This window comes from Chiloscyllium punctatum, chromosome 9 (assembly GCF_047496795.1).
Source record: "Chiloscyllium punctatum isolate Juve2018m chromosome 9, sChiPun1.3, whole genome shotgun sequence".
Classification (NCBI taxonomy): domain Eukaryota; kingdom Metazoa; phylum Chordata; class Chondrichthyes; order Orectolobiformes; family Hemiscylliidae; genus Chiloscyllium; species Chiloscyllium punctatum.
In genome coordinates, this window is record NC_092747.1 from 66,814,204 (window position 1) to 66,830,051 (window position 15,848).

Genomic DNA, 15,848 nt, shown 5'->3' on the forward strand with positions numbered 1-15,848 from the left:
TACTATTTCCCTAGCCCTGCACTCATCCCTGGATCATCTGGACAACAAAAACATCTATATCAGATTCCTGCATTCTACACCATAATCCCCTCCAGACTGATTTCAAGACTGGACCCCCCAAGGAAGCATCCTCAGCCCCCTACTGTACTCCCTGTATTCCCACTGCTGTATTGACAAATTCCAAATGAGTGCCATCTATAAGTTTGTTGATGACACCATTGAGGTAGGACAGATATCTAACAATGACAAGTCAGAATATAGGAAGAGAATAGAGGGCTTGGTGATGTGGTGCAATGAGAACCTCTCAATGTCAGCAAAACTAAAGAACTGATCATTGACTTCAGAAAGAAAGGAGGAGAACATGCCCCCAGCTACATTAATGGAGCTGAGATTAAGAGTGTGGAGAGTGCCAAGTTCCTGGGAGTGACAATAACTGACCACCTGTCCTGGACTTTCCATATAGATGTGATGGTCAAGAAGGCACAACAACACCCTTTCTCATCAGGCAGTCCAGGAAATTTGACATGTCCACAAGGACCTTCACCAACTTATTCAGATGCACCATTAAAAGCATACTGTTCAGCTGCATAACAGCCTGGTATGGCAACCACTCTGCCCAAGATTGTAAAAAACCTATAGAAGATTGTGCGTACAGCACAAACCATCACCGAAGCCAATCTTCCATCTATGAACACCATTTATACATTTCGTTGCCGCAGACAGGCTGCCAACATCATCAAAGATGCAAATCACCCCAGTATGCTCTCTTGCAACCTCTTCCGTCAGGCAGAAAATATAGAAGCTTGAACATACACACTAGCAAGTTCAGGGACAGCCTCTTTCTGCCCATCATTAGACTGTTGAATGGACTAACTTCAGATAAGGTTGATCATGCTCAGCGCACACCCTTGCGATATGACTTATATGCCTCTAAGTTTCTTTCACCCCATGAACTGTAAGTCCTTGCTTAGAATGATCTGCCTATACTGTTCATCAAAAAAGCTTTTCATTGTACTTAGGTACATGTGATAATACGTTTATCAAATCAAATCAGGGCAGTTAAAGATGGGCATTAAACTCTGGCCCAGCCAGCAATGTCCACATCCCATGGATCTTCAAAAAATGTGAAATGTAAGGTCCCATCCTCCCTCATTGTTTTAATATAATCTCTTACCAGAATGCGGTCTTCTCAGGAGTACATTTTAGAATGCAAATAAGGCAACTCTCTTAACAGTCATCTTATGTTTTTCCATATCACCAGATTGCAATCAATATTTTAACAAGATACCACTTTGCCCACAAACACTGTTTCCTCCATCTACATTTATTTGCTGTTCACCATTTATTTGCGAGGTCCTCATTGAGCCCCACTGATGGATTTTTTTTAAAAGAAAATGAATTGTTCAGCTTGGGCTATAGCCTCCAGTACTCTATTGAGAACAAATTCTCAGAACTCAAAAGCAGAAACTTAGTTATGAAAGAAAATGCTGAAGAAACTCAGCAGATCTGGCACATCTGTTGACAGAAAAGCAGAGTAAATATTTTGAGTCCAATATGACCTTTCAGTACCCTTTCGTTCTGAAGAAGAGTCATGTTGGACTCAAACATTTACTCTGTCGGACCTGCTGATTTCTCCAGCATTTTCTATTTTTACTTCAGGTCTTTACTCTGGCTTTATTTGAGCAGAAAATCAGTCATTGCTTTCCACAGGTTGACTGAATTCAAGTGAATTAAAATGGTTAATGATTACATTCCTTTAGGTCTAGAAAAAGAACTTTTAGAGAAATTACATTTTTTTCTGCACAATACTCCATTAATCAAGGAAATATTCAACACTAGTAAACAGTTCTCTGATCAATAAGTTGTTTAAATTATATTATTTTTTATTTTTCTTTCAGTCCCGCCCCTGTTTTAATTCAGGATATTTTTCTTATTTTTTTCTTATGGGTGGAGAGCCATGATGGTAGAAATAATATCATATATTATTTCTGCTTATAAGTCCTTAGTAACTATTGACTGGGTAAGTAATAGTGGAATTAATTAAAAAAAACTCTGGTTGTGAAGTTTAATTTTGTTATAAGTTTCAACAAAATGGCATCAAATATTAATCAAAATATAAATGGAAACTTCAATTACCTCAAATGTTCAGATTTTACAAAATTTCAGATAAATTACTACTTTTCATTGTTAAAATCTTATCTACATTCATTCAAATGAGACAAAACTATAGGCAAGATTACAAACCAGAAGGGTGGTAAGAAAGGAATGATTTTTAAAACCGTAAGCAAATCCACATCTAATTCAAGAACTCTTAATATTTTTGTCATTCTGAAAATGTCAGCAATAATGTTCCCTCCCCATGTAAAGTAACAAATTCACTCCAAAAAACTAAATATTTTAAATATTGTCCTGTAAAGGCTGATCAATCACTACTCTGTAGAATTAATCCCAGCGCAAATTGTCTGGCACAAATGGAACCACAAACAAGACAACTGTTGCCAGAAAGTGTAATAATTTCACTTGCAATGAAATTTAAACAAATAGTTGGGATATTTGAAATAATATTTAAAATTTAGAACGATCTGGAAATTACTGTTTAACAAATGTACCAGCATAGTTTTAAACAAAATATTGTTGTGAACCCAGCTGATGATACTAATGAACAAGCCAGATCCCAAAATGAAATCTAATTGGATAGTTTTTTTAAAAAGTTAGTTAATGTGGTGGCCAGCCATTAAAACAGAGTCATGTGAGGCTACAGGGTTTCCTTAATACCAGAACAGCAATTTATTACACAAGACAAAACAAAAGTTATCTTGAGAAGACAGAAAAGGACATTCTAAAGTAAATTTTTTGACCCATTTTCCAACACCATCAATTTACTGAGATTCAATCCCCAAAGCAATTAACTCTTTATATCAAATCTTTAAATTCCACTGAAGTGACTCCTGACATTTTCTTTGCCATGGATTACCAAGGCAACTTGACGAGTCATTTTCAAATCTTCTAACATGAACATTTCCACAATTCTAAACACTTAAGCTTTGTCAGTTACAGCAGATTTCTAACCAACTCTTCTGGTTTGGCAATTTCATAAAATACCTTTTATTAGAGTGACTGCATTTTCCCCAAGCAATCCTATACTCCCATAAGGAAAAGGAAATGAAACTTGTTTTTGAATCCAGTCAGTTCACTTCTGAACTGCTCTGAAAAAATTCAATTTCTGGGTTTTCTAAACTAAAATCAATTTTTTAACTATTCTGAACTGAAAATAAAACTTTGGCTTTCCATGATTATCCGTCCATTGTAAACCCATACAGTATAAACATCCTACTCCATTAACATCAGACAGTTCTACAGCCACCTGCTTTCCAAGCAATACTGGATTAGGTCAATGTTCTGGCAGAGCTCTCTGACTTTTTCAGAATAGTTACTGACACCTATGTGCAATTTCTTTGAAATCCTCGGTCTAAAAGCAGCTTTTTAAAAATACATATAATATTGTAGGCCTTTCATCACAATGTAGGTAATATCATATTAACATATCTTAAGTTACTACAGTGACTTCAAAATATTGTACTGATGTAACATGCTGAGATATTTTAATCATGGAAAGCTCTCTGTAAATGAAAAGTTTCTTCTGTAAATATATTCAAGGATCAACAATATTAGGGCAACTAATAACTATCAGTTATGACTGTAGGATTTTTAGTACATTGGATCATGATGGGGGTTCTATTAATGCTACAAAGTAATAGCTAACACAAATCTGCACAAATGCCAGCAATAAACATACCGGTGTTAGTTATAGCTCAAATTTTCCAAACAATATAATAACAGTTCTGACGAACATTAATCATAAGAAAAGATATTTTAAATACTTACTCGTCAGTAGCTTTTCAAGTCAGACTTCTGATGCAGACTGCTCTCTGGAGCATCTATTGTGGAAAACCTGACAGGTCTTGATGTTGTTCAGGAGAGTCCAAGAATCCCCTGATACCACAACCCCCTCCCCACTGCTTAATGACACTAGCTGCTGCATTCTGATAAGTAAATATTTCAATTGGCCCAGAAGTTCTCATAATGCTATTGGGAGTGTTTCAGCAAATGGATTAACGTTTAGTTATTTAAGTATGTAAATAGAAACAGTGGATGAGGTAAGTGATACAAAGTGTTGGGTGCCAGCTGAGCAATGTTGAAGAGTGGTAGTGTCACAAGTGGCAGGGTGGTACTGTATCTCGGGGCAGCAGAAGAAGGCTGCAGGAAAATAGGTTGACAAATGGTTAGGGAGGTGTGGTTGTTGGTTGGAATGGCAGTAGAGAGACAGGTAGGAAAGGTATTGGTATGGTACAGTAGCAGCTGAGTAGGGGTTGTCAGGGTGATAAGTTAATAGCTGGGTTGGATGGTAGGGTGCAAGGCTGACCCAAGTCTGTCTGGTAAAGAAAATGAGGTTGGGTTGCGTCAAGTTGGGGAAAAGGTCAGAATGGCATGAGGGCTATGTGAATAAGGAAAGGCAATGGAGGGCTATTTGTACAGTTACCCAGAGATCAGAATTGTCTTTGATCAGTCTAACACTTCCTGGGTAACTATCAACTAAACATTTTGGAACTTTAAGAAGTCTCTAGTTCTAACTCAGAGTTAGAGACTTCTTCAGAGGTTTCTGAATGCAGGGTTAAAAAAGTCCATCAGAAGTTTAAACTTTCTGGGCAATTCCTGAGTAGACATTGCACTGGTATTTCTGAGGGGTTCCAATGCGATTCTTGAGGGTACTTCCAGGCTTGGACTATTTAGAGGAAGCAAGTTCTGGCCATTGCTAGTTATAGAATTGACAGGATTTCCTTTACTCTGCTTTAACAATCCAACTGAAATTCAGAGTGCAACTTCTACTGCACTTATTCATCTTTTCCAATTTCCACAATAGTTATTCTATGGTATTTGAGATGAAGTGACATTATCAATTAGTGTCAATTAATGTGAAGTTCTATATTGAAGACTTGTGCTAGAACTTAAAAGTGAAAGCATACTTATTAATTCGCAACATTACTCAATACTAATTCAGATTACATTACAGTAATCATTGCTCATGTTCTGATGCATTTTTCTTATGACAGTATTATTGTTTTTGATAAACTGATTCCTTACAGATTTGAGAAGACCTATTTGGAGAACATATAGAAGTGGGAAAAATGTAAAAAGTGTGACCTTGCCATGTTTGATTATTGGCCTGTTTATTCACCTACAGGAAACTGTAGATGGGGTGGTGGCTGTTATTTCTTATGCTTCGTCCTGTTATTTTCCTTCAGTATTTTAAAGTCTGTCTAGATAATTCACCAAAAGATTTCATGTGGGTCTCGTGGAGCCTTTATCTGCAGAAACTATGTTTAGGTCCTGACAAATAAAAAAGTCACTACAATAGATCTATTAATTAACTGCTAGGAGCAAATTACTGTAGATGCTGGAATTTGAACTGAAAATAACAAATGCTGGAGATCACAGCGGGTCAGGCAGCATCCATGCAGAGAGAGAGAGCAAGCTAATGTTTAGAGTCTAAATGATGATTCAGAGTCCGATGAAGAGTCACCAAGACTCGAAACGTTAGTTTGCTCTCTCTCCATGGATGCTGCCTGACCCACTGTGATCTCCTGCATTTGTTGTCTTCAGTCATTAATTAACTCATCTGTAGTTTGTGAATGAAGATTTAATGATTTGAAAGCTATTTCTTCTCTGCTTTCAGCCTGAGGAGCACATCTTTGCTGATCAGACATCCTAATTACTTGAGAGAAGCTGGTACCCACCTTGAACGAGAATTAACTGTATTTCCACATTATTTTGAGCTCAAACACTAAATTCACACAAGGTAAGTTTCTCGCATTAAAACAAGGAAATAACTCAATGAAGGCCACTTCAGAAGAAAAAAAGTCTGTTCTGTGATTACCACAAAATTTTGGATTTTCAGAGATAAATCCTTTAATTCTTAGGCATCCCCAAGAATGGATATAAGTTTATTTTTAAGTCCTCCCTAAACTCTTAATAGTATGGCTATGCTTGACTAACTGTTCTCACAAAACCTTGACTGTCAGTATATTAAGTCTGCTCAAATGAATCTCAGTACAATAATCCTTAAATACAGGTTGGTACAAATCACAGTTCTTACCTTCAGGTCTGTACTGAGCAACCATAGTCACAGTCTGGCCTGCTCCTTTTAGAGCCAGTGCAGCCTGCTCATGTGTTGCAGCACGCAGATCTATGCCATTTACCTTTGTAAGAAAAACAAAGCAGTTAATTTACACAGCTTTAGCAAAACAAAACAGTTTTTTTAATTGAACAGATTTGTGTGCTGCAAGTGATGTAATGTTATATATAAACAGGGTAAATGTGAAAATCCTAATATAAAACATAATTAGGATTGACAAACATTACAGTACATAAACTAAAATATTTACAGATGATGAATTTTAGCTTGGTGATCCATAGCAATGATAATCAATGAGGTATGAATTACTGCTCAAATGTGCAGCATTCAGCTGATCACAGTTAAAGGCAACCACATCATCAGCTGGTTCATCTGTTCCAATGGGGATAAAGTAGTCACAACAATTGCACAGAACTGTCGAAACATGACTGGGTTCCTTCCAGTGTACCTTTGGCATGAGTCCAACGGGGAGGAGGGGAGGCATTGGTTTATTTGGCAAAGCCATCTTTTTGACTGGCACAAATCGAGCACATCTGGAAACCTGCTGTTAATATTTTGATATTTCAATCTGTAACATTCAATATGCTCCAGACCAATAACATCAGAACACTGGGGCAGATGTGTGGGGCCGATATGACAATCCATATCCTGGTACTTCTACTCAAAATTAGTTCAAGCATATTCTCCTAATCGGTAAATTTCAGAACAAAGCAGAATTTACAGCAAAGACTAGGCAATTTATGAGAAACAGAACACTATTCTGAACACATCAACTCGAAACATTAACTCTTTTGTCTCTCTATAGATGCTGCCAGACCTACATTTTCTCCAGCATTTTCTCCTTTCCTTTCAGATTTTTAGTATCTGCAGTATTTTGCTTTTACTTACATATTTTCCTGAAGTTTTTGATCTTGCACTCATCAAAATGTTTCACAAGAATATCAGTTCAAGAAAAAAAAAACATCATTTACACTATGAGAGGAGAATGCTGATTAGTTGACAAGTAGGCTCTGATGGGTAGAGGCACTGACATGGAGAATGCACCCATTACTGCTGACTGACAGTTTACATGAGGCTTGGCTTAATTTTTAAAAATTGACAATCTGTACCAAACAGCACATCTCTTTGGCTGTTTGGTTTGAATGAGATACCGACCATTTACAACAGGCCCGTGCTTGCAAAACTCATAACAGATTGTCTAACATTAGATGTGATTCTGATATTCGATAACACAATGTGCTGGATATTTCTGAGTGAGTGAAGAATTATACTGGCAACCAGTTTAGGATAGCAGTCAAGCTCGCCATGTGGCATACTTGAATTTACTGGAAGATTTATATATTAATATATAGGGCCCTGTTCTGTGCAACAGAAAGAACGTGTATATTGACTGTGGCTGTTTCTACTCAACAAATTAGGAGGTAGCCATTTGCAGGTTTATTTCTCAGGGAAATGCCCTGATCAATCAGTTAACCCACGGTGTTTAATGCTTATAGAAAGCCTGACTGCTAACTGTCAATTAGCAGTAATGGGTGCTATCCCATTGCAATGCCTCTACCGATCAGGGTCCACTTGCAAAGCAATCAGCACTGTCCTCTCATGCAGAATAAATGTCAGTTTTCCCTGAAATTTATCTTCTTGCAAAATGTCCTGATGAGTACAAGACAACAAACTTTGACAAAAGGTATCTTTTTTCAGCAAACTAAAGTAACATATCAACATAAAGGCACACTTCAAATGTAAGAAAAGACTGAATTTCAAACTCATAACAAATGCAATTCTGACAATGTTAATTGATTCTCTTTAAGAATGTTAGAATACTATCTGGTGAGTACTGGAGCATGTGTTACTGACAGAAATATAAGTACAAACATTCTACAGATTATAAAGAAAACAATTGATTCAGGTGGGTGAGATATTTGTTCTGTCCACTCAGTGGAATTGGAATGAAACCCAATCATTTGTGATTTGCTGCTGATAATATATAGGCAAATCACAAAATGGGGATGGAGGGTCAAGAGGAAAATTTTGGGAGTGACTGCTATTCAAAGACCACCTATGGTTTCTTAACAGGAAGTTCATAAAAGAGAATATCAGAAAGATATAGCAACTAATCCTGGATTTCCAGAATATTGGATGTAGATGCAGAAGTAATCTCAGGGCAACTGAACAACAGGAAAGTTTTTTTTTGCCTGACATGCAATGCAAGCCAAAACTAACCAGCATGCGTTGAGAGAAGTAACAGAATAAGTTAATATCAATAGTACTCATCCAAGGTTGTATTTGAAGCAGCAAATTAATAACCTCACTACAATTGCTAAGATATTCCTTCACATCTACTTTAGATAATTTACATTAATATTTAATTAATTCAGATTTAACTTAGATAAATATGAGGTGTTGAATTTTGCTAAGGAATACTAAGGCAGGGCTTATACAGTTAATAGTAGGGCATTGGGGAGTGTCGCTGAACAGAGACTCAGGGGTGCAGATGCATAGTTCCTTGAAAGTGGAGTCACAGGTAGATAGAGTGGTGAAGAAGGTGTTTGGCATGTTTACCTTCATTGGTCAGAACACTGAGTATAGGAATTTGGATGTTATATTGTGGCTGTACAGGATATTGGTGAAGCCACTTATAGAATACTGCATACAATTCTGGTTGTCCTTCTATAGGAAGGATGTTGTTAGACTTGAGAGGGGGCAGAAAAGATTGACAAGGATGTTGACAGGACTGGAGAGTTTAAGGGCTTTTGCCCGAAACATCGATTTTCCTACTCCTCAGATGCTGCCTGACCTGCTGTGCTTTTCCAGCACCACTCTAATCTAGACTCTGATTTCCAGCGTCTGCAGTCCTCACTTTTGTCTGGAGGGTTTGAGTTATACTGGGAGGCTGAATAGACTGGCTTTTTTCCCCTGGAATGTCGGAGGCTGAGGTGACCTTATAAAGGTTTATAAAATCACGAGGGGCAATATCCAAGGTCTTTCTTCCAAGGAGAATCCAATAGTAGAGGGCATAGGTTTAAGGTGAGAGGGGAAAAATTTAAAAGGGATCGGAGGATAACTTTTTTCTTGCAGAGGGTGGTGTCTGAATGGAATGAGCTGCCAGAGGAAGTGGTGGAGGCTGGTATAATGACAACATTTAAAAGGCATCTGGATGGTTATATGAACAGGATGGGTTTAGAGAGATATGGGTCAAATGCTGGCAAATGGGACTAGGTCAGAGTGGCATGTCTGGTTGGTGCGGATGAGTTGGACCGAAGGGTCTGTTTCTGTGCTATATGACTCTATGACATCTCCCATACACCTAGAAACTTTCTTTCAACTACTGTCCCCTGTTTCTAGTAGAAGCTTGGTTATGTATATCAATATCAGCCCAGAACTATGAATGTACAGACAACCAATGGTCTGACAGTGCATTGTGATTGTAAGCAAATGAATGAATCATGGCCCCTCACTGGATACATGTTATGTATGATAACTTTCTAATAGTTTAAACTATATGAATGGAGAGGGTGCATAATCCCTTCTAATTAATAAACACTGCAGATTTATTGGAGGGAGACAAGCAGCACATGTACAATGACTTCCTGGACCTGTGAGAATGTAACCACTCTAGTGAAACTGACAGCCATTGTGCTTGACTGAGACTCATATTTGGCGATGCTGACATAATTGATCACATTGAAGATCAAGCAGTCAGTGGCCGAGGTTTATGGACTCATTCTAGTAACAGTTATATGAATTCTGAAGTTTCATCCACATTTTTCAGTATCTTTCCATTGATTGTATTTAATCCAATTCCTTGTTTATCTTCCAGTAATGTAATGTTTAATTCTTCCCCATGTTAACTTGCTTCTTCCAAATTATTCTTTTCATGGACCCCCACGCTTTATAGCCATCCCTAATTTGGCACTTCACGTAATTGTGGTGTCAGCAAACGTCAAACATTATAGACTTTATTCTATGTAAAAGAAGAACAAGAGTGGACCATGTACTCATCTGATAATCTGCCCCTTATAATATCACTCGCAGATTTATAGTAATCAAACTTGAAAGGATTATATAGCCAATGCTATAGGGAAAATAAATAAGGTGCAAAATGTATGTGCAAAACACCCTTTAATTTATACAACATGTTGGTTAGTATGTTGCATTGGATTTTGATCTTTTAATATGGAGGCTTTGAAAAGGCTGTGCAGGAGGGCTGTGATGAGTAACTACACCTTCACTTGAAAAATATATGGAAGGAGCTATGTCATCGTAACATCAAATTACCTGGAACTTGAGCATGAGTCTATAAAATTCCAGAAGAGTGAGACAACATTCTCACTAACTATCTCTTGCATATAGTTATGTTCAATAAAGCCTGTTAACATTCCTTCATATCGGTGTGGACCTAATTAGGTTACAAATTTAATTCCAAATTTAAAGTTTCTCATTATGCAAAGTTGATTTTAAAAAAAGTTTCTTTACTACAGAGAATTACAGAGAAAGATAAATTTGAAATTTATAGGGACTAGTATTCCTGCCAATTTATTATTTCAATTGAATCATTTCGGAAGGCCACTGGTTTTACAGATTATCTAATGGTACAATGAGGTTACATGTCAAAGGCTTTTAATTTTCCAAAAAAAGAGCCAGCCTGGGGACCTAGCCTTGGGTTTATGTAATGAATGTGGGTTTGTTGATTTCTTTAAACTAGAGTTGATCTTGTTTCTGACTGGGTTGGAGATTACATCATACAAGAATTAGGCAACAATAATCAGAAAAAGGAGTACTCTCCTGGACTACATTTGCTGGTCTTATAGATCAAAGAAGCCCCTGTCAAATACTTTGCCCTAATTGGCCTATATTTTGACCTTACTTTGAGTCTTTCCTTACAGATTAAATAACTCTAGGAGAGATGAGGATGTATGTATTGTGATGTAACAACTGGGCCAAAATAGATCATACATTAATAGGACTAAATATTTGGGGCCTCCCAAACTGGGATGGAAGTGGGGAGTAAGATGCCTAAAAGTATGATATCAGTTGGCAGGTTCAGATTCGTGGAATCATTCATGGCATTGGAGAAGTGAGGTCAGGACACAAAGATCGGTCATCCTTATGAAGTGGGTAGTTCATTAGTCTCAATAAGAGACTTGTTAAAGTTAGGTTTAGGAGATCTCCTAGTTGTCTTCCAGCTTGATTAAATGGTGGGAAGCAGATCAATTGGCTGGAGGCAGGCACTCAATGGCAGGTCTGCAGGCTTTCTCAGCTTACCTTCATGAGAATGCAACCAAAGACTGCCCTATAGACTGTTTATACTATACCCTAATTGAAGTTTATGAAACTGACAGAGGGCATAAACGTGTTGGGCACCCTTCCAGGTAAATATCATGTAACCTGGTTCTTCTCTGAAGCGGAAAATCTTCCAATTTATCCTCCACTTTAGACAGCATGCTGCTGCCCTAATTAGATTGAAAGCCAACCTTCCTGCCTGCAGATAAAGGAATCACTTCTTAACTTTCTGCTTTGTGGCAGATTTCTGAGCCAAAAACAAACTTCCTACTATGGTGAAAATTTGGCACATAGTCAAAAGCATAATTTTAGAATCCCAAAGTTTGGGTGAAATTTGAGTGTTTTTTTCTCTTGCTTTGTGTGTGCCACTGACCTAGCCAGCATTTATTGCCAATCCCTAACTGCCCTTGAACTTGAGTGGCTTGGTAGCCCATTTCATCCGGCATTAAGAGTCAACTACGTTATTGTGGATCTGCAGTCATATGTAGACCATTGCATTTAAGTGTGGCAGATAATCTTCCCTAAAGGGATATAAACGAATCAAGTGGTGGTTTCATAGTTACTATTACTGAAACATCTAGCAATTTCAAATTGATTGATCCATTGAATTAAAATTCTTCCTGCTGCCAGGGTGCACTTGATTCCATCTCTCAAGAAGCATTAGCCAGGACTTTGGGATTACTAATCCAGTTACATTGACTATGCAACCTCATGCTCAGTTAGACCACTCAAAATAAGATGTCCTTAGTAGGTAAAAATTAAAATTCAAGATTGCTGAGGTTGTTAGACTTGCTGATTGCAATGCAAATCCCTTTGAGCTAGGTGAGGGTTGGGGATTGGAGCAGTTTGATAGGTGGATCTTTCATTCATACGAAGAGACTGTCTTTTCTGCTGACTCTGTTAGGTCCTGGACAGCCAGAAGGAGTTGGATCTCCGTGAAGCTGGTCACCTCCCCATCTGTTGGGGACAACAACAACATCAACAAAATGTCTACAGCTTGATAAAGTGGCCTTTTAATTCAACCTACTAATACAAATTGGCTCCCTTCATCTGTTTGGATTAAAGCAACCTATCTCATGGTGAAATAGCAGAAGTTATTTTATCAGCCTCCAGCCTCAGTTCCTTTCACTCTAGGCAAATAAAATTTAGCCAATAAAGTAATTATAATGCAATTCAGTTACAGTTCAAAGCATAGGTCAGTAGTGTGGAGGAATGCTGTGTATTTACCTGGATGACTGCAGCTCCAACAACACCCAAGAAACTTGATATAATCTGTGACAAAGAAACATGCTTGAATGGCATGCCCCATGCCACTGTCAACATTCACTCCTTCATGAGCAACATGCAGTGCAGTGTGTACCATCTACAAGATTCACTGGAGTAACTTATCAAAATTTCTCTGACAGTTCATTCCAAAACTCCAATCTTTGCCATCGAGAAGGACGTGGACAGCAGATGCATGAAAAGTTCCCTATCAAGTCACACCATCCTGAATTAGTACTACATTGCTGTTCCTTTGCAGTCACTACGTCGTAATCTCTCTTTCTAACAGCATCATGGGTATCCTTACATCCCAAGGATTGCAGCAGTTCAAGAAGACAGTTTATCACCACCAGGGCAATTAGTGATGAATAATAAATGCTGGCTTAGCCAATTGACAATCATATCCATGAATTGAGTTGACAAGTGGCAAGTAACATTGACATCACTCTATTGTCAGACAAAGACTGTCTTCAATAAAAGCCCATCTATCTACTGCCCCTGACATTCAATGGCATTATCATAACTGAATCCTCAGGACTTCCACTGACCACAATCTCAACTGGACTCACTATAAATCATGACTACAAGAGCAGGCCAGAGGCTAGGAGTTACTCTGTGGCGAGTAACTCAATCCCTGACTCCCAACATCTGTCCACCATCCACAAGGCACAAGTCAAGAGTGTGATGGAATATGCCCCATGCCTGAATGGTTGTGGGTCCAACAACATCCAAAATGCTTAATACCATCCAAGACAAAACAGCCTGCTTGATTGGCACCTCACCCACAAGTTTCCAACTTCTCCACCTCCAACACTCAGTAGCAGCAGTGTATTCTAGCTACAAGTTCCACTGCAGAAATTCACCCAAAACGTTGAGACAGCACTTTTAAAATCTACTTCCATCTAGAAGACAACAGATACATGGGAACACCACCACCTATAAGCTCTCTTCCAAGCCATCCACCATCCTAACTTGGAAATATATTGCTGTTCCTTCATTGTCGCTGGGTTAAATTCCTGAAATTTCATCCCTAATGGCATTGTGCATCTACCTACAGCACATGAACTGAAACAGTTCAAGAGGGCAGCTCATCACCTTCTCAAAGGCAACCATGGACAGGCAATAAATGTCCATGTCCCACGAGAGAATTTTAAAAAATTAAAAATGTAGATCTTGTATGAGTGAAAGAAAAACTTCCATTCTCAGGATCTGCTTGCACTCCTCTAAACATGCTGATTTGGAGAGGTTTCCATGATTTTGTTGGCCATGGAGTTAATTGCAGACTTGTACAGTGCAGTTTAACAGTATTTTTTTAAAACAGAGTGTACATGCTTTACAGTTTCTAATGAAAAAACCAATGCAGCAATTTATTGCAGACACCTGACTGCTTCAACGGATCCTTGTTTCATCTTTACACTCCAATGTGCTTTATGGCAAGATGGAATAAACGTTACTGTAGTGCTTTCAGAAGGCTTGTGTTCCGTACACACAATACAAGTACAGTACTATCAAACAATGCAAGATCAATGTTTACAGTGTAAAACAGGACATTTCTTCTTTTATTTTGTGAAGCCACTCAGGTTTAGACACTGACTACTTTCAGTAGCACGCTATCTGTCACTAATTCTGCCTTTAACTTCTCATATTGTAACAAGATTCATGCCCATGCAAAATGATTGAAATCATACAGACTTTAATGTTACAAGTTGTTTTACTAACATTAATATTGCTGCAATAGTACTGTGGCTAAGAAGGTCAGCTACTTTAAAACTTCAAAGTTACTGATGAAGATTATCTAGTCATTTGTGGATATGTAGAAGTCAATAACGAAATTCTGGCATGGCTAGCAATGTAATTATCTTTTGGTAAGTGGTGCAGAGTGTGAATATTCTAGTTCACCGATGCATATGCCTTATATTCACTAGTATGATTAAAGGCTATTGCATCTTGCTGTCCATCAAAGTAATTGATTTCAATTTCCAACATGGGCATGCTGCATAAGAAACTAGAAAAGTTTCTTTTCTTCAATGCACCATAAGAATACAACCCTAATCACATTTGTTGACATTTGTCATGACGTATGATTTCACATGTGGTTGGAATGAGTGAGGACAGGTGAAGATGCTGTCAACACTTTAATAAATTAAATTCTGTTTATTGGTTGACCATCCATTGCCATTCTGTACCTTTGTACAGTGACATTCAAAATACTTTGCAAACTCCGTGTACTTAGGGTTGAATTCTCACGAAAAATTAGTTGCACTGATGAACGATGCTGATTCTTTCATGTTAAATCAGGTCAGAAGTGCATGAACAGCTTTGACACAGTTGTGTGTAGGTATGACTCCATTATTGTCACTCTGCACTCTCTAATTTAGGGAATTCAGCAGCCAGTATGGGCAAAGCAAAAAGTAGGGCTCATAAGTGGCAAGTAACTTTTGCATAACACAAATGCCAGGAAATTACCATCTTCAACAGAATAGAATCTGACCATCTGCTTTTAAAATCAAAAGCATTACGATTTACTGAGTTCCCACACTACCAACATCCTGTATTTACCTTTGACTAAAAACTGAATGAACCAGCCACATAAATACTGTGACCACAACAACAGGCATGAGAGAATTTTTTTGTGAATAACTCTCCTTCTGACTCATGAGAAACCTGTTAACTATCTACAATGCACATGTCAAGAATAACGAATAATCTCCACTTCACTGGATACATACAGCTTCAACAATGTGAAAGAAACTCAACATCATCTAGATCAAAGCAGCCCACTTGATTAACACCCTACCATCTACTATCAACATTTACTCCAATCACCAGTAGCAACAGTATGTATCTTAGACAAAATGTACTGTAGCAAATAATGAAGCCTCCTTCAATAGCATCTTTTAAACCAGGAACCACTACAAATTCAGCGGGTGCATGGGAGCAAAACTATCTGCAATTTTCCCTCCAAACCACACATAATTGTGGCTGCTCACTTAACATCAGTGTTTTTTCACTATTACTGGGTTTAAATCCTCTAACATTCTTCCGCACAGCACTTTGGTCAAGGAATGCGTAAGAGCAGGGCCCCAATCCTCGCAGTCATCAGCTACTAAAG

At 38.0% G+C, this 15,848-nt stretch overlaps 1 protein-coding gene across 13 annotated transcripts in view; it reads right to left on the reverse strand.

Annotated features, from left to right (window-relative positions):
- LOC140481473 (disks large homolog 2-like) overlaps positions 1-15,848 on the reverse strand; it is a 956,164-nt gene that overhangs the window by 381,540 nt on the left and 558,776 nt on the right. For all 13 annotated transcript variants that reach the window (XM_072577706.1, XM_072577705.1, XM_072577704.1 and 10 more), the window contains one exon: positions 6,155-6,257. In XM_072577706.1, the coding sequence (XP_072433807.1) occupies positions 6,155-6,257 (103 nt within the window). The remainder of the gene's footprint in view (positions 1-6,154; positions 6,258-15,848) is intronic.